The sequence below is a fragment of the Sciurus vulgaris genome (assembly GCF_902686455.1).
Source record: "Sciurus vulgaris genome assembly, chromosome: 6".
Lineage (NCBI taxonomy): Eukaryota > Metazoa > Chordata > Mammalia > Rodentia > Sciuridae > Sciurus > Sciurus vulgaris.
The window spans coordinates 58,284,585-58,305,431 of record NC_136466.1 but is presented as its reverse complement, the minus strand read 5'-3'; the positions used below and the strand labels follow the sequence as shown (position 1 = coordinate 58,305,431).

Here is a 20,847-nt window from a genome sequence, read left to right as displayed (position 1 = left end):
GTATGAATCTACATCGTGTACAACCATAGAAATGAAAAGAAGATGTACCCTATTTGTGTAAAATCAATCAAAATGCAGTCTGTAAAAATAAAAAAATAATTTAAAAAAAGTCCAATTCTAAACCACAACACTAAAACATGAATTCCTTCTAATCAATCACGAAAGTTTCTGCTGAAATTTGGCTAATTTCTGTCCTCAACTTTTTCACTAATCATATTTTTTTGCAATTTCATCAGGAGTTGCACTACGATATGTTAAACAAATTTGCCCAAAAATCCAACAAAATCTCTTGACTTACTGGAAAACTATGAGATTGTTAAAAGCAAGAATCAATAAATGGGATGGATTCAAACTAAAAAGCTTCTTCTCAGCAAACAATCAATAATGTGAAGACAGAGTACAGAATGGGAGAAAATCTTTACCGCATGCACTTCAGACACAGCACTAACCTTCAGAATTTATAAAGAACTCAAAAAACTTAACACCAAAAATACAAAGAACCCAATCAATAAATGGGCTAAGGACCTGAGCAGACATTTCACAGAACATACATAATTGATTAACAAATACATGAAAAAATGTTCAACATCTCTAGTAATTAGAGAAATGCAAATCAAAATTACTCTAAGATTTCATCTCACTCCAATTTGGCTTTTATCAAAAATACAAGCAACAACAGGTGTTGGCAAGGATGTGGGGAAAAGGTACACTCCTACATTGCTAGTGGGATTGCAACTTGGTTTAGCCACTCTGGAAAGCAGTATGGAGATTCCTTAGAAAATGGAACCACCATTTGAGCCAGCTATCCCACTCCTCGGTTTGTACCCAAAGGACTTAAAATCAACACACTACAGTGACGCAGCCACATCAATGTTTACAGCAGCTCAATTCACAATAGCCACATTGTGGAACCAACCTAGATGTCCTTCAACAGACGAATGGACAAAGAAACTGTGAGATATATATATATATATATATATATATATATATATATATATATATACACACACACATACACACACACACACACACACACAATGGAATATTTCTCAGCCATAAAGAGTAAAAGAATGGCATTTGCAAGTAAATGTTTGGAGCTGGAGAATATCATGCTCAGTGAAATAAGCCAATCCCAAAATACCAAAGGCCGAATATTTTCCTTCATAAGTGGATGCTAACACATAACGGGGAGTGGGGGGGAAGTGGGTAAGGGAAGAATGGAGGAATGTTGGGTTGTGTAGGGGAGGGGAGGTTTTGGGGGAAAGAAAGTTGGTAGAATGAGACAAACATCACTACCCTACGTACGTGTATGATTACACAAGTTGTGTGACTCTACGTTGTGTACAATGAATCAAAATGTATTCTGTCATGTATAACTAAAGAGAATAATAATAAAAAGAATAGACTGAGTTGAATTTTGTAATTGAGCTGAGACAGAAAACTCAGGAAGGCCAGAGTAGCAACAGAGCAATTTTGGAGAGATTTATTTATGAGTTCAGTTGCTACATTCCTTAAAATATGTAATAGCGCCCTGGTTTTCTCATCTGGAAATGCTATTAGAATAAATGATCCTTAGCAGCCCTTCAAAAAAAAAAAAAAAAAAAATTCATGATAACAAGTTAAAAAAAAAAAAAAAAAAACCTGCCATTTTAGACCTTTTTTTGTTTTGTTTGATACCAGGGATTGAACAAAGGGGTGCTTAACCACTGAGTCAAATCCCTAGCCCATTTTTTTATTTTTTAGACAGAGTCTTGCCAAGTTACTCAGGGCTTCCCTAAGTACCTGAGGCTGACTTTGAATTTCTGACCCTCCTGCTTCAGTCTGCCACCAAGTTGCCAGGATTAACAGTTATGTGCTACTGAGTCTGGTTTAAAGCATTTTCAACAGGTATTAATTACGTTGGAAAAGGTTTACATCTAATACCACTGTTTATTCCCAAAATATTTTCATCACTCCAACACAAATTCTGTAACTACCAAGTAATAACTATCTATTCACTCTTCCCACCAGCCACTGGTAACACTTAATTTGCTTTTATCTCTATTAATTTGCCCGTTTTATGAGTTGAATCACAGGACTTTCCTTTTGTGCCTAGCTTTTTTCATTTAACAGAATGTCTTCTATGCTAATCCATATTGTATCAAAATATCATTCCTTTTTATAGCTGAATAAATTTTATCTTATATATACAGATTTTATTTATGCATTTATCACATGATGGGCACTTGGGTAGTTTCTAATTTTGGCTATTGTGAATAATGCTGAAAAAAACACCAGCACACAAATCTGACTCCTTGTTCTTAATGTTTTAAATAAAGATCAAGGAGAACTGCTAATCATGGTAATTTGGAGTTCAGCTTTTTGAGGAATCATTCTCTTGAATATACTCACACTAACAATTTGTAGGTTCTCATTTTTCCATGTTCTCCTCAAAACATTTTCCAGTTTTTTAAACTTTAATTACACTAGGTAAATTAAGTGGTAGCTCATTGTGGTTTTGATTTGCATTTTCCTAATAACTAAAGATGTTGAACATTATCTCATGTACATACTGGCTATCTTTATATCTTTTGACAATTTTTAAATTGTTCTTTTTTGTTACTATTTTAGAAGTTTTGTATATATTATGTATATTAAGCCTTTATCAGATGTTTCTGAATGAATATTCTCCCATTTTGTAGGCTGTCTTTCTATTTTCTTTATAACATCCTCTGTAGCACAAAACTGATTTTGACAATACCCAATCTTTTGTTGTTGCTGCTCATGATTTTGGTGCCATATCAAAGTCTACTGCCAAATCCAAGGTCATGAAGACTCACCTCTGCTTTCTTCTAAGAGTTTTATGAGTTTTTCCCCTATGTTTTATATAATCAATTATTTTAGTTCTTTTTGTTTTTTTTCTAATTGAGTTTCATGGTTTTAACTCTTTTATGTTGCTGATCCATTTGAGATAATTTTTGTATATGGTTCTAAAGGACATAATAAAATCAATGTTTTGCATTTTAAAATTAATCTAAGTATTTGTCAAAGTCTGACTATGTGACACTGTTCCAAGTACTTGGAATAATTAAGGATAAGAAATACTTTTAATCCTGTAAAGCCTCCATTCATCTTCAAAATATACAATTCATGTACAAATTTCTTCAAAGAGATTTTTTTCCCTACTCAATGCTAAAAACAACATCCTTGCCTTGACGAAACAGCTAAAAACTTTGTATTTTTTAACTAATAACCTGGTAGTCACTATCATACAGCACATTTTAAATTTGGAGTGAGATGGAGTGGAGATGGACCATAAAAGAAAACCAAGAATTATATTTAGATTTTATAGCTCTTTAAAGAACTAAGTCACAAGACAACCATTAATTTTTTTAGTTATTCTTTTTAGTTACGGATGACAGTAGAGTGTGTTTTTTGACATATTTATACAAACATGGAATACATCTTATTCTAATTAGGATCCCATTCTTGTAGACGGTATACGATGTTGAGATTTACTGTGGTGTATTCACATATGTACACAGGAAATTTATGTCAGATTCATTCCACTGTCTTTCCTAACCTCCCTCCCTTCCCTTTATTCCCCTTTGTCTGATCCACTGAACTTCTGTTCCCTGCCACCCCTTGGTTGTATGTTAGTATTCACAGAACAAAGATCATTCAACTGTTTTTTTTCTTCTGGGGCGGGGGGCACTGGTTTATTTCACTTAGCATGATAGTCTCTAGATCCTTCCATTTACTAGCAAATGTCATAAAGTCATACCTCTTTATGGCTGAGTAATATTTCACTGTGTATATATACTGTATTTTTTTAATCCATTCATCTGCTGTGGGGAACCTAGGCTGGTTCCAAAGCTTAGTGACTATGAATTGAGCTGCTATAAACATTGATGTGACTATGTCACTATAATAGACTCATTTTAACTCTTTGGGTATATAGCTAGGAGTGGTATAACTGGGTCAAATGGTGGTTTCCTTCCATGTTTTCTGAGGAATCTCCATACTACTTCCTGGAGAGGTTACACCAATTTGCAGTCCCATCAGCAATATATGAGTGTACCCTTGTCTCCAATCCTTGCCAACATTATTGCTTGTATTCTTGATAATTGCCATTCTGACTTGAGTGAAATGGAATCTCAGTAGTTTTCATTTGCATTTGTCTAATTGCTAGAGATGTTGAGCTATTTTCCATATATTTGTTGACCATTGTAATTCTTCTTTTGCGAAGAGTCTGTTCAATTCTTTGCCCCTTTATCATTTGGTTCTTTTGGTGTTGTTTTTTGAGTTCTTTATATATTCTGGAGATTAATGCTCTATTTGAAGTGCAGATGACAAAGATTTTCTCCCATTCTATACACTCTCTCTTCATGTTCTTGTTTCCTCTGCAGTGAAGAAGTTTTTAGTTTCATATTATTCCATTTACTGATTTATTTTACTTCTTGCTTTACTTTCCAGCATTATGGAAATCTGGGCCTACATTTTCTACTAGTAGATAGGGGGCTGCAGGTCCAATGCCTAGGTCTTTGATCCACTTTGATTGACAGATAGGAATTAAATTTCATTTAACTGGATTTCAAGTTCTCCCAGCAAAATTTGTTGAACAGGCTACCTTTTCTCTAATGTGTTTATGGCACCTTTGTCTAGTATAAGTAAATGTATTTATAGGAGTTTGTCGCTATGTCTTCTATTCTGTTCCACTGGTCTTTGTATCTATTTTGGTGCCAATATCATGGTGTTTTTGTTAGTATTGATCTTTAGTATAATTTAAGGCATGGTATTGTGATGACTCCAGTTTCACTTTTCTCACTAAGGATTGCTTTGGCTATTGAGTCTCTTATTTTTCCACATGAATTTCATGAGTGCTTTTTCTACTTCTATGAAGAATATCACTGAAATTTTAAAAGGAATTGCATTAACTCTGTATTATACTTTTGGTGGTATGGTTATTTTGACAATATTAATTCTGCCTGTCCAATAACATGGGAGATCTTTCCATCTCTAAGGTCTTCTTCAATTCTTTAGTGTTCTGTAGTTTTCACTGTAGAGGTCTTTCACTTCTTTTGTTAGATTGATTCCCAAATACTTTATTTTCTTTCAGGCTACTGTGAATAGGATAGTTTCCCTAATTTCTCTTTCAGTTGATTCATCACTGATGCATAGGAATGCATCCTGCTACTTTTCTGAATTCATTTATGAGTTCTAGAAGTTTTCTGGTAGAGTTTTTTGGTCTACTAAATATAGAATCATGTCATTGGTAAATAGAGATAATTTGGGTTCCTCTTTTCCTATTTGTATCCTTTTAATGTCTTTCTTTTGTCTAATTGCTCTGGCTAGAGTTTCTAGAACTATGTTGAACAGAAGTGATGAAAGAGGACATCCCTGTCTTGTTCCGGTTTTTAGAGGGAATGCTTTCAATTTTTCTCCATTTAGAATGATGTTGGCCTTTAAGCATTAACTTCCTGATGGGCCAAAATTTGCTATAATTCCATTATAATCCAAAGGTTTATTTGTGCATTTTGGGGGGGCTGGGATTGAGCCCAGGGCCATGCATGCATTAGCTATACACGTCACCATTGAGCTACACACCCTTAACCCCCTAAAGATTTTATTTTTTATAAAATTAACAGTAACATCCGTCTTACACTCTGTGCACTTCTGCTTCCAACTTCATTACTGAGATAACCTTCCCCAGAATGAGTGAAATGAAGAAATTTCACATGTATCACTCTCATACCTAAATCCTTCACAAATTCTAGTCAAAGTAGTTCGTTTGTTCAGAGGGTCATGTTTTCATAGTTTCCAATATAAAACAGGATGTGTATTAGGGAAATAGTTTATTACAGAAAACATTTCTGCTCCAGAACATATTTCTCTAATGGTTGACAGAAAATCAGTTCTTCATGGATTCCATAATTGAATCTGACTTAGCGAAATGCAATCATTTGAACCTTATTACAAACACCCTTACCATATGTTTCTCCAAATCTCTAGCAATGTTTTCTGTGCATCTCAGGCCACAATTTATGGTAAGAAATGCATTTGTTATTATAATCTTCTATGTATCATTAACAAGAATTTTTACTATAGCAGGAAGAACAACTGTTTCCCCAAATGTGGTTATTCATTTTGTTTTTCACTATTAAGTAAAAACATTTTCAAATATCACGGTTGCCTATTTAAAATTTAGTTGAGTTCTGATATGAGATTTCCATTACTTTAAAAATCACTGAGAAAACACCAGTTTTTGCTACATTATCTGGATGATTAGTTTTGAAAAGTTCAGTTAATAACAATGGTTTCAAATTATAATTAATAATCTCATGGCACCATCTATACCTACATCCAAGCTATATGAATATAAATGTATATTTCAAATATTTTTATTGCCCATTTAGACTTCTTTTGGGTTTCACTAATTTGAGAATTTTTTTAAATCACTGTTTATTTCAATATTTGATGAAGAAATGTCAGGAACACATAGTATATACCACCCAAGACAATTCTGGACCATTTTTCAGGAAAAAAAAAGAGTCATGTCTCCATTGAAATACTACAGAAGATTTATTTGATTTAATGGGCCATCATTATATCATCTGGAATTTTCATTAAGAACAATGTCATTTTGCTATTTAAAATAAAGGTATAAAATTGGGTTGATAATCAAGAGGCTGCTATCTTGAAGAAAAAGAGAAAAAAAATAAAAAGAAAACCCCAAATATGCAAATGAAGACATCAGCAGTGTTATGTCTCACTGCCTAAGGGTTCTTTAAACAAGCTACTAATAAGACTCAGAATCTAAAAGTGAATCTTATTTTGTTGTGGAGGATGGATGTTCAAATGTATGTTGAATGGTAAATTATTATAATGGTATGTAGGGAGGATGGATGTTCAAATGTTTGTTGAATGGTAAAATATTATAATTATATATAGGGACAGATACAAGGTCTAGTAAAACAAATAAGAGAACCATATAAAAAACACCTTTAGGACTGTAGAATACTGCCAGACATGGTGGTACACACCTGTAATCCCAGCAGCTTTGGAGGCTGAGGCAGGAGGATCAAGAGTTCAAAGCCAGCCTCAGCAAAAGTGAGGCACTAAGCAATGCAGTGAGACCCTGTCTCTCTAAATAAAATACAAAAAAGGGTTGGGGATGTGGCTCAGTGGTTGAGTGTTCGAGTTAAATCCAAGATACATGTCATTTTATGCAGTAGGTTTCCAGAAGGTACAAGGTAAAAATAAATACTTTCAGTGAAAATTTAGATTATAATATCAATTAGTCCTACAGGGGCAAACTGACACCTATTAGTAAGGACATTTCATACTGTTTCTCAGATAGCTCGGCCACTAGACTCTTCCCAGGGATCTTTGTAAAGGGGTTGAATTTGTAGGGTTTATAGGGCAATCTGAAGATGATGTTGTTCTATTTATCCTACTTTGCCCTTATTGATAAAATTTTCAGGATGCATGGAAGTATGTTTGGTTGATGAAAATAATTAAGAGGATGGATTCTGATTCTTGCCAAATTAACAATATTGTCATTTATACCACAGAAAACTGTTAGGAGAGTGTCACCAATTAGCATGACATTCTGACAGGTGAGCAGTTCTCTAACTGTTCTCTGAACTGGACCACCATCAGCAACAGTATCTGGAACTTTATTAGAAATGTAAATTCTTGATACTTGCTACAAACCACCTGACTCATTCTGAGCTGGGACCCAGAAATTATTTTAATGAGTGATTCTCACGCTGAAGTTTAAGAACCACTATTTTATGGAACAATTTTCCTTCATGCCCTTCATAAAATTTATTACATATACAGTAATCACAATGTTTTGATAAATTGTATAAAAGCAAGCAAGATTTACCCACTGGAAACAACCTTATGATCAGGCGTAGCATTATAGCTGAAATATTTAAATATATCATGTACAAAAAAGGATTAGTTTATAAAATCATGTATTCACCACTCAACTAAGAAACAAACCAACAAACAAACAACATACAGGAAGTACCCTATGTATCTTCATGCCCATTTTTCAGTACTGGGAATTGAACCCATGATTGTTTTACCATTAAGCTATATCCCCAGTTCTATTTATTTTTTACTTTGAGACAGGATCTTGCTAAATTGTCCAGAATGGCACCTCAAACTATCAATCCTCCTGTCTCAGCTTCCCAAGTTGCTGTGATATAGGTACATGCCATAATGCTTGGCTTCATGCCTGCTTTGTACTTTACATATTCTATTATTTAGGAACACATACCTATAAAAACTAATGTATTTAAAAGTACGTATCCTTCATATATTCAAGTTACTGTTTTTCCTTATTTTCTTCTTGATGTTTATCCTGTTGATAGGCACAGTTTCTTTTCACCACTGTATAGAATCCCACTGAATGATTATAATTTTCAGCTTTCTGATTGATCGTGGTTAAAAGTTACTTTCAATTCTTTTTCACTATTACAAACGATGTTCAAGTTTCATATAGTCTTCACATATGAAAAGTTTCTCTAAGGTATATAATGAAAAATGAAATGTCCTAGAATATCCATTGCTGGGTTGCTATCCGAAAGTGTTAGTTTAAAAAAAAAAAAGTGGTTGTTCAATCTAAATTAGCACAGCAGTACCAAGATTTCTAATTGCTTTATATAATTTCTAATCTTATGTACTGACAAATATAATTTTTGGTCAATCTGATAGGTATGAATTAAATCATATTGTGGTTTTAATTCTATTTCTGTCATTTATTGCTCCTCCGCTATTCATAGCTTTCACTTTTTGTTCTTTCTTTTACTCATTTACTAGTATTTCTTTATATCCTCTGGACCATTCATAGCTGGTTACATGATAGGATTATTATCCTTCCTTGGTCTGTAGCCTCCTTTATGATTTTTTCATATTTTCTTTAAAAATTAATCTATTATTCATATTTCACCTGTTTCGTTAAAAAAAACCTTCCCTATATAAATTATTTTATATCTGAAAATTATTTTGTGTGGTCTTTGTAAGGATCTATTTTATTATTTTTTCCATGTGAATAATCAATTGTTCCAGCTCATCCTTTCAATTTCACCTCTGTCATTTGTTTATTACTGCTTGAAGACCATAATGTCTTAATTACTTAGCACTCCCTAACTGCTGTTTTTCCTGAAGATTGTTTAACTATTCTTAAGTTTTAAGAAATGTACAAAATGAGCTCAGAGTACAATACTCTCAGCTTCCCATCTTTAACATAGTAGCTCCAAAATTAGAGTGAACAGAGGAAGCTTATGGTCGAGCTACTTTTTTTTTTTTTTTTTTTAAGATGGGAAATCCTGTGAAAATGATGGAAAACACTATCTAAACCCATTTATTTCTCCCTACAAACTTTAGGATGAAAGGGACTGATATTCATAGAGGTTATTTGTTCAGTCCGAAATCATAATAAGGAAACAGTAGTGCTAGCATTTAAACCTAGAAGTGATTCTACATCCTCTATTCTGGTCAATCTACTACAAAACTGAAACAAATATAAATTTACTGCTAGCAAATACAGTAAGAAATATAAGGGACTGAGATTTTCAAAAAGTTACATAAGGACTATATAAGTTAACATTCTTACAAAGAAAACCTGTGGGATGCAGCAAGGAGTAGATGGAAACATTTTATAGGAGAGTAAGAGGCTAAGATAATTTTCAAACAGATTCTTGGCTGTCAGCCAAGAATATCTATAGTACCTTTAGTTCAAAAGTATAATATGTAGTCTACCATAATTAAGTTATTTAAAAAGATTTACCATTGTATGACTTTGAAGAAAGAAATCTAGAATGAAAAATTTTTAAGAAGCTTATACAAAACTAAAATTTAGACACTTGAGGAGCTGACACATTTACCTGCATCAAATACTGTGCACCCTCTCTCAAGTCATCTGCATGAACTGGAGCATAAAAAGCCTTCATTTTGTTTTTAATAAGCCATCGTTGATATTTGGCTTGATCAATGGACATCTCTTTCATGGCTTGTCTTCGAGGACCCTTTATATAAAAAAAATTTAACAATATATTTAATTAAAAGGTAATCCATTTCACATCTATAAAAACTAACCTATTATACAAGTTTGGAACAAGGTGTCTAAATGTTGGTATGGAAGAAGTCTAATAAAAGCATTTTATTTTCACATAACTAAATTCTTCCTAATACTTAAGAAGACAAAAAACCATAGTCAATGGCACAGGGTATACCAGTAGAAGGAAAAGAAGAGGAAAAACAGATTTTAAAATAAACATATTAATTCAAAATTCATGAGATAAGTTACAAACTATTAAAAATGAGGAAGAGACTACACAGAGCAAAATAAGAGCTTTCCACTTTCATATAGAAAGTTTCCTAGTTTGTTTGGCCTAATTGTTTTTAATTTTCTGTCATACTTCTGTTAACGAAATAAGAATCTGTGACCTTAAAGTTATATTTTGATCCTTATAAGCAAAACTAAAAATGTGTTATATACAAATACACAAAGCAAAAATCTAAAAATAGGGTTGGGGTTGTTTAGTGGTGGAGCACTCACCTAACGTGTGAGGCACTGGGTTTGATTCTTAGCACCGTATATAAATTAATTAAATAAATAAATAAGAAGGTCCATCGACAACTAAAAAAATTTTTTTAAAAAATCTAAAAATATGTTTACTTATATACCTTAAAGAAGATTAAGAAAATATCTTCCCTGGTAGAAAAACTGCCTCATTTGTAATGTGGTATGCTCAAGTCCCTGGCTTGAACTTAAGAGTTTCAGACAAACTGGAAAACTCCACATATTCCAAGTGAGGTCAGTGTTTCAGTGTATCCTTCTATCAACCTACACATATACAAACACACACCCTTGACTTTTCCACTATACAAGTAAAAGAGCAACTCTAGTAGAAGCTGGGACATGGGGGCATACAACACACATTTTCAGCACCAAAATAAGATGAACAATATAGCTCCGGAGAAAAGTAAATCTGACAAATATTTCAATTTCTTGTGCAGAACAAGTTAACCATCATCCAGTGATTGTTCTCAATATCCGAGATGCCAATAACAAAAAACTACTTTGGCATGAACATTTTAAATTATTTTCTTATTCCTGTTTAGTAAAACAGTGAAGTTTCAAAATGTCCAAATTTTTCTAAAAATGTTATATTGATACTATTTACATGCAAAAACATTGTAAAGAAAACTACCTAAAAAAAAACAACAAAAATTTGTCAAGTTGTTTTCAATCTAAAAAGTCCTACAAATTACAAGTTGTATACAGAGTTAAAAGTTTTAATTTAGAAAACAAAAACTGGTTCTTACCATGTGAACATGGCCACAAATCATCAATCCAACATTTTTCGTGAAATCATGAACAAGATGAAGTAAAGCTGGGCGTGAGTTTGGAGAACCTGTCATAACAAGACACTGTGGCCTAATTTAAGATTAAAAAGATAAAATTAGAGAAATTTGTGATTTGGACAACAAGAACATGATATTTAAGCTGTTTCTCTAAGAATAAAATATTACACTAAGATTATACTAAGATTAGAATAAAATATTACACTAAGATTAATATTAAGAATAAAATATTACACTAGAACATTTATGCAATTATGGACACAGGTCATAGGATTCTCTTAAGAGGTTAACTCTTATCTAGACCTTTTTGGTACGTGAAAAATGCAAAAACCAACTCTTCTTGGAACATACATTATGCCAATGTCCCTCTAAGATAATAGGTAGTATTTTACATGAAGTTTCTGGTAGTACAATAGGAGAAAATTATTAGGCTAGTTAAAACTTAGGTTAACAACTTTTCATGTTCAAAATGTGATAAATATTCCAGTTCCTTCAAAGAACTTGGAAAACTTAAGAGCATGGCTTGCCTTTAAATATAAAAAATATAATTTCCTTCTTAGCTTGATCTCATCGTAATTACCTCTACTTCATGTTATCAGCTCTCTCTAATCCAGCTTAATTTTAATGACTTGCCATATAAGTAAAATCACCTATGGCAATTTGAACTAAAAATTGTTAATTGTAATTAATGATGTTGTGAAAGCCAAAAGTAAATTCACCTGTCCTTATAAACCTGAGAAATGGTGGTATGACTTTCACATAATAACTTGAATTTTTATTGACCAAAGAGGAAATCAATCTCAATAACAACCAAAAAAATTCAGGTAACCATTTTATAAGTTAAAACAGATTAGCAAAAATTCTTGAGAATAAGAATTTCTATAATCAAAACAAACATTAACAGAAAGCAAAGAGTATACTGTAATATTAACTTAAACATTATATCAACATTTAGAGTACTCCATAAAATAAGCATGATAACCTGAACAAAGACTTTTAAAAATATTTATTTATCATTTTAATAAACTAACTGAAAAATCAATTCTGTCTGGGAGAGTTGCTTTGGGGCAATTAAACATCATGTCCTATGGCTCAAAACACCAAGTGCCTTCCCTTTCTGAGCCTTAGCAGGTTACATGGTTCTCCAGCTACAAAGTACATTTCCTAGCATTCCTAGGAGCTAATCATGGTCCTATGGGTAACAGCCCAGAGATGTTCCTATTCCCAGGTCATGTCCTTTAAAAAAGAAGTTGGTATCCTTCCATACTTCTTTTTTTTTTTTTTTTTTTGCCCCTTTCCTGTAAGCTAGACCATGGGTATAGTCATGACTTTGACCACCTGACAAAAACACTTTTTAGGGAATGGCAGACTGACAAGACAAAAGGAATGTGGGTCCCCAATGACTAAATAGAGCAAGTCTTCGTACTTGCCACAAAAGATCCATCTAGACCATCACATGACACCAATGTCTCTCTTATTTTAGCTACTACATTTTTCAGTGTGTTGTTATGGTAATCTGGCCTATACCATAATTAACATAACCTATTACTGTGGGAAATTAACTTATTCCTATCTTTGCTAACTAGTAAACACATTGCAAAGGCATAATTTAGTGTAGTTTTATGACACAAAATACAAAATATATCATGGATGACTAACAGTGTTACAGCAAACATTTGCCTTGATGTAAATTCCTCAAAAATCCCATGTTACATACTTTTTAAAAGCACAAAACCACAAAGATGAAGAACAAGAGAAAACAGCATTGAAATATTGAAAGCTATAAACCAACTGGAAGAACAGTAAAGGATAGATGGGTAAATCCCACAAAGGCATGAGAAAACTGTGAAGCTCTCTGATTTTATACCTAAAAATCATTAAAATGCCTAGGAAATGTATTAGATATCTCTAGAAGTGGCAGGAACATTGTGATAAAGAAAAGTAAGGAGAATTGGTTTCCAGTCTGTATAAGCAGCAACTAGAAAGACTCAAACATTTCCATTAGTATGATGGGCAACTGTCCCTGTTATCTCCCCAGTCCTAATTGGCATATTTGCTAGAGAGAGAACTTCAGGTCTGGAGATATCAGAAACAACTAAGGGCAGATGTAGGATATTTGAAATAGTAGTTAGAACATTTATATATTGAGCTGGGTGTAATGGTGCATGCTTTATATCCCAGCGACTTAGGAGGCTGAGGAAGGAGGATCACAAGTTCAAAGCCAGCCTCCGCAATTTAGTGGGGCCCTAAGCAACTTTGCGAGATGCTGTCTTAAATTAAAAAATAAAAAAGGGCTAGGGATGTGGTTCAGTTGTTAAGCGTCCCTGGGTTCAATCTCTAATACCAAAAAAAACAAACGAAACAAAATAAAACAAACAAACCACATTTATATATTGAAACCTGAGAGTCCCAAACCCCTTCCCTTTCTGGGTCTCACAATTTTGGTAGCAAGGACTTCACGTACAAGCAGAAGATTAAAAGATTCATTTCTGGGAAATCTAATCAGATCAAAAAGAAAGCCTTTAAGATGACTTAAATTCCTCAAAGAACAAGCAAAGCCACCTTAATCTACATTAAGGATTTAACCAACAAGACCCACTCACCAATACAGAGCTTCCTTGCCAAGAATTACAAATACTTTACTTCAGACAAAGCTTCTTTCAAAAACCCAACTTAAAGAAACAGAAAAAAATGAGAAGGAAACTTCAAGGAAACAGTAACTACAAGATGAAGAAAGCAAAATCTGGCAAGTCTGGCGAAGGCTGAGATAGTAATAAATACAAAGTTTAATAAGAAAAAAATAAATTCAGGGAAAAGAGAAAAACCGTACAGCCAAGAAAACTGTGCAGCCAAGAAAAAGTTATCATAATATACTACGTGGCTCAGCTGTGTCTCATGTTTAGAGTCCCCCCTCCCCTGCCAAATACCCAAATATAATCTAATCAAAATAAGAACATAAAAATATACTGGAAGGTAGGGTAAAGAGAAGGGAGCATGCATGTATTGGTCTCAGGTAGATAAAAGACATTGATAAAGGCAAAAATTTAAAATGGGGTTTATGAAATAAATACTAAAAAATCTGCCTAAGTTGAAAGTGGTTGCTTATGGTGTACAGGGATACCAAGAGTAAGGCAATCAGTGATTCTGATGACAAATCTTATAAATCCTATATACTAATTTCTCCTCAGAGTGCTCATATGCACTTCTAACAAAAAATTAGGTGAAAATTGGATTCAATATTTTAAAAATGTTCCCATTACTATAATAAGGCAAAGCTGAAAATTGGATACAATATTTGAAAAATGTTCCCATTACTATAAGGCAAAGCAACAGGTATTTTTCTGATGGGAAATTAACTTTGACTCATTCATACCCTCATTTATGAGCTACATTTTACATAAAAGGATAATCTGTATTTTTCTGTCAGAGTTGGCATCAACTATTCAAAATATGCTAACTAAACTTGTCTTCCCAGGTTCTCATTCCTGGCACTTTCCCTTTCGTTTATTGACAAACATGGACTTCTGTGTTTATTATATAGAAGCCACTAAGAAATGAGTATTTATGACTGAAGAAAGTCACCTGTTCACAGCCAGACTTAATTTGAAGAATTTAAATATCACTAATGTTCTGTTTTTGAAAACAACAAACTTAGTTTTAACCAAGTATACATAATAACCTATATTTTTTTAAAATCCAATGTAAGTAAATAATATTTATAGATTGAACTGATTCTTTATTACAACTAGTTTTCAGTCACTGATGTAAATAAATAACACAAACATATTTAGTGTTTTAAAAGTAAAATTACAAAATAATGTCAAAAATCTTTATGAATTTTTTATATATAAAATAACATAATATTCAAATAGACATAGAAAAAATTTCACTCTATTAAAATTATCACTTAGAAGTTTTCAAATAAGGAATCTCCAAAACTTTCATAACACTAAGGTAGATTTTTCTTTTCAGACAATTTGTTTTTAAAGAATTAAATTGCCCAAGACTGACAAAAACAAAATGATATCCTATTCTTTTGGAGAACTTTTTATGGAATAACAACACATGAACATGTTACTGAATTTAAGACCTGGCTGGCCAGCTAACATAAAATGTTTCCATGTTAACATATTACCTACCTAAAGTTTTTCACATGGTCTTCTACTCCAGAAAGACGGATTGAATGCTGCAGTGCATTCAGATAAGTCAAGGCCTGTGTGGAGGATCCCCAGTTCACATCTATATAAAGACAACGTTCATGCAACGTAACGCCAATGATAACTTTTCAACAACCAATTTGAGACTCACACAGAAACATGCTTTCATATTTTAAAGAGGCAATTGCTAAAATAAACTACTGTACTCATAACTTTTAATAATTCAAGTATATAGCATGACACTACTCCTATAAGCACCTTAACTATAATTGCATTTAAAGTATAATTTAGAAAAAACTGATAGTACTGTAGGTATTGGTCTCAGGTAGGTAAAGAGTCTTTCAATAAAGAAAACCATTTTAGAATTACTGTTTATGTAGCCAAAGGTCTAAACTTTCCAAATCTTTCTTCTCAGATCTTTCTTCTGGATCCTGGAGCAATTCCAGTATATCTTAGACATCATCATCTTGTGCAGAGATATACATAACCACTACCAATATGGAACACATATAATCATTAAAGTATTTCCCAGTTAAAACATGTCTGTCCATTTTTCCTTGCCACATGGTAACCTAATGGGAAAGATACTATGTCTTCTAATAATTCGTGAAATCTTACTTCCTATAGTTCTAAGATCAATACAGGAAATATGTATGCTTAATAGGCTAAAAGGTACTAAAGTTCTACAAACCTGAATTCTTTCAGATTAATTTTAACATATATAGAGTGCAACAGAATGTTAATGATATTGATTTATTATTAATAGGATTAAAATTGATTTACTCCTATTAGGATTAAATTTAATTTATAGGTAAGAATAAAACTGCACAGAAATAGTCTTAGGTAATTATTTCATTACAACTCCACATATGTGTGCCTGCCTATATCCCAGATACTTTGGAGTCTGAGGCATTTCATTACAACTCCACATGTATGTGCCTGCCTATATCCTAGATACTTTGGAGTCTAAGGCAGGAGGATTGCAAGTTCGAGGACCAATTGAGCAACTTAGACCTTGTTTTATAAAACAAAAAGGGCTAGGGGAGTAGCTTTGTAAAGCACCACTGGATTCAATACCTGGTTCAAACAAAATCAAAAATGTAAACAAAAACATACCTTAACAGAACAAAACAAAAATGCTATATATTTGAAAAATTACAACAAAAAACTGTGCATACTTGGAAACAATTTTAGAGTTTACATGAAATAATTTCCAAATATACAAATACTAAATAGGAAAGGCTACTAACCTGGTTTTTTGTAGGTAACATAAATATAGAGTCCAAGGACTATCACATATGTTAGCAATGCAGCCCACCAGTTAATGACAAACATTACTATGCAACAAAGAATTGCTCCAAGAAGTGATATCCACATGTTGTAGTATTTGAATGCAGGACGCCATCCTAATGATAAAGATGAATAAAAGTCATTCGAATTCCTCATCAACTTTATATAATGGTACATATGTATGTTTGTACAAAAATCACTGTAGCTGCCTCACTGAGAGAACTTTTTAGTGATAGTAATAAAATCAGGTGATACCTACTGAGAAATAGTATCTGTAGTACTTTATACATTCATTTGATTAGAAAGAAACTAATAGTATACCAAGCAAAGTAACATTCTGTTAATTTAATAATTCAATGTTTAGAACTAAGACTACAAATGGGCCGAGTTCTACATTAACACATCTTTATTATTCCTATTCTAAGACACTTATATCCTCTGAAGAAACAATATTTTTGTTCTATTAGTTCTACACCTGATTTCAAACTGTTGTCACCATTTATAACAAAAGTTTCATATACTTTTTCAGTTGTTAGAATTCCACCAAACTCATTGTGTTAAAAACATCTCAGGGGCTGCGGATAAAGCTCAGTGGTAGAGTGCATGCTTGACATGCGTGAGGACTTGGGTTCAATCCCCAGCATCAAGAAAAACAATTTTTTTTCTTTTTTGTAAAAGGTAAACTATATCATAACAATGTTCTTAGAACTGAAACAGAATCAGTTCAACAGTACAAAAGACTTGAAAAAATAGAACTCACAAAATATTTTAAATGCTTTGAAAATAATAAACAAAATATTATCAAGGGCTGGGTTTGTAGCTCAGTGGCAGAGCACTTGCCTAGCACAAGTAAAGCACTGTGTCTGATCTTCAGCACCACATAAAAATAAATAAATAAAATAAAGGTACTATGTTCATCCACAACTCCAAACAATTTTTTTAAAAAGGAATACTATCAGTAAACTTCAAGACAAAAAGATATTTGAAGGCTTAACTTGATTTAACTGTAAAGTACAACTGAGTATTAATAAGCTAATACCACACATGCCAACTTTAAAACTATGCTTAAGTTTTGTTTTCTCTGAAATCAAAGACAATAATATATTTACAAAACATTTTTAAAAAACATAATTATCACCTGGAGATTTTGCAAGTGATGCGTGGAATACTGAAAAATTGATCAATGCATATGATGCAAGGAAGAAGTTAGAGATAATTGGAGCAATAACATTTAATTCAGCTGCAAAAGAGACATAAGTATATTTAATGAGACATTTTTAAGTTTAATATTATGAAATATTTCAACATTTAGATATTAGCATAATGAGCACTCCGTAGTCACTATCTAGATTGAGTAAATAGTTACTTTTTGCCTAAATGTAAAATAAACTTTACTTTCAGGAATCCAACTTTATGTACACAGTTGAAACCTTGTTTATACCTCACTATTCCAAACTTGTACATTCCTTCCAATCATAATTATATGTGTGTGTATATATGCGTGTATATGTATATATATGGTATATATTAACTATGTATTAAACTATATATATAGTTTTACTACATATGTATAGTCTTGTATTACACAGGACTGTTTGGGGTATTTTAAAAGTATTTTACATAAATAATATACTGTATCTATCACTCTTTAATGTAATCTTTTAGAAAACTCTGCAGTCCTATATTTATTTCTTCTGGGAAAATCTAGGAGCTTCCTCTAAGCCCCAATAAGGACTTTTTAGCAAAGGTAATAAATTCAGGAGCTATCTATCGAGAAATAATATCTGCAGTACTTTATACACTAATTCACTGGATTAGAAAGAAATTAATAGTATGTACCATGCAAAGTGACACTTTTTTAGTAATTTAATGATTCAATGTTAAAAGCTAATACTACAAATGGGCCAAGCTCTACATTAACACATCACTATGTAACTAACCAATTAAGATGAATCCAAGTGCAATTAAAAATGTTAAGATGTAACCACGAAGAGGTTCATTATTTTTTCCATAACCTTTAGCAAACATCTGGAAAGCTGGGTAGATGTTGTCCTTACAAAGAGCCTAATGAAAAAATGCAACATTAGAATATATAAAAATTAGATATACAATTTGCTTACAGCTACAATAGGTTAATAAGGAATGGAGCCCAAGTTTCTAATTCCCAATCCTCTTTCCTTTCTCATGGTGCTTCCTTCACCTACTAACTGTTTAAGTAATTAAGACATTTCAAATATTGGAAATGGTAGCTAGTTTAGAAAACCTCTTAAATTTTCTCTATTTTATCCCATTCCTATGTTGAAATCCTTCTATTTATGAAGAATCAGAGAAGCAGGTATAAAAATAAAAATATAAGGCTGGGGCAGCAGCTCAGTGGTAGAGCACTCGCCTAGCATGTGTGAGGCACTGGGTTCGATTCTCAGCACCGCATATAAATAAATGAATAAAATAAAGGTCCATCAGCAACTTAAAAATTTTTTTAAAAATATAATAAAACAGAAATTGAAATCTTGATAAGTATAACTTAGGGGTAACCTACGTTAAGAAAACCAAGTCCAAACCCTAAACTTCAGATAAAAATCCTAAGTATGGCATTTTTGTTAACCTGGACATGACATTTCACTGCTACTTCCCCCCAACCCTCCATGTTTGTAGTACTGAGGGTTAAACAGGCCTTGAATGTGCTAGGCAAGTGCTCTACCACTGAGATACTCTCCAAGCCCTGTCCTTTACTACCACTGATTTATGATTTATTACACTCCTAATTCTTGGTAAAGATCATCAAAATTTATGCTAGGTATGTCAAAAAGCAAAACCCATCATCATTTCTTAAAAAACAACTCAAAGACTACTATATCTTGATAGTGAGTAAATGCACAAAATGTATACATATGTGCATCTTATACATAAAATGTACACCATGTTATGTGCACATGTATACATCATATACTTGAGGTTGATAGATGCAACTAATTTAAAAATAATAACAATCCCAAACTGAAAAATATTATCTTAACTCCCTCTTCAATAAGGCTTGCAATATCAAAATACTTACCTGAAATATTTTGGGAGCACTCACAAGAGATGCTAATGCTGAAGAAAGAGTGGCTGAAAAGATACCTGCAGAAATTAATGGTGCAAATCCTGACACCATGCTCATTACCTTAAATAAAAGCGACAAAAAATGGGAAATAAGTCTGAAAAATAATTTGGAAAAGGACATAATATATAGTCACAATTTTATTCTTATAAATGTAACAGTTGTGGGTATAATTTGATGATAGTAAACAATAACAATGTGCAATAACAATTTGCATTATGAATTTGTGAATTGGATTTACAAATAGTCACCTTTTCATTTTGTAAAATTTCAAATGACACACAGAAGTTCATAATGAATCACCATTTATCCATTACCAGGTTTCATCAGTGATCAATATAAAGCCAATCTTTGAATTATTTTACAAAAAATCACAGATACTTAATGCATAAATGTTTCTGTGTATATCTCGAACAGGTAAAGAATTTTGAAAACTGTAATGACAATGACACTATTCTGGCTTAAAAAATTAATTTCTTAACAGTACCACATATCTAGTCAGCATTCAAATTCATCTCTTTTTTTCTTGACCCCTTAAAACAGTTAATTCGAATTAGGATTCAAAAAAGGATTACATTTATTGGGTCGATATATCTAAGGTTTTTTTCAATCTACAAGTTCATACTTCCTTTTCATTTTGTTCATTTGCTTTATGCCATTTCTCCTCTAGAGAGCCCACACCCTGGCATTTGCTGACTACATCTCCATTGGGTTTAATCTGTTTGTCATCTCTATATTTTCAGTAAACTGATTGTTAGATGTAGACAGTTATACTGAGGCATAAGAACTTCCATCAGTAAAATCATTTCGTTTTGTGATATTAAGTCAGCATTGTGGTTATTATTTAAAAAAAATACGTCCTTAAGAGTTAAACATGGAAATATTTCCAGCTGAATGGATATGATATAAAGTCTTCAGTTTGCTCCCAATTAAACTGGG

At 32.5% G+C, this 20,847-nt stretch overlaps 1 protein-coding gene across 2 annotated transcripts in view; it reads right to left on the bottom strand.

Moving 5' to 3' along the window:
* SLC12A2 (solute carrier family 12 member 2) overlaps window positions 1–20,847 on the bottom strand; it is a 102,223-nt gene that overhangs the window by 22,923 nt on the left and 58,453 nt on the right. For both annotated transcript variants that reach the window (XM_079143449.1, XM_079143448.1), the window contains exons 11-17: window positions 19,864–19,971; window positions 18,749–18,872; window positions 17,947–18,048; window positions 16,769–16,924; window positions 15,501–15,600; window positions 11,323–11,434; window positions 9,879–10,019 (exon numbers count right to left, since the gene is read on the bottom strand). In XM_079143449.1, coding sequence (XP_078999575.1) covers window positions 9,879–10,019; window positions 11,323–11,434; window positions 15,501–15,600; window positions 16,769–16,924; window positions 17,947–18,048; window positions 18,749–18,872; window positions 19,864–19,971 — 843 coding nt within the window. The remainder of the gene's footprint in view (window positions 1–9,878; window positions 10,020–11,322; window positions 11,435–15,500; window positions 15,601–16,768; window positions 16,925–17,946; window positions 18,049–18,748; window positions 18,873–19,863; window positions 19,972–20,847) is intronic.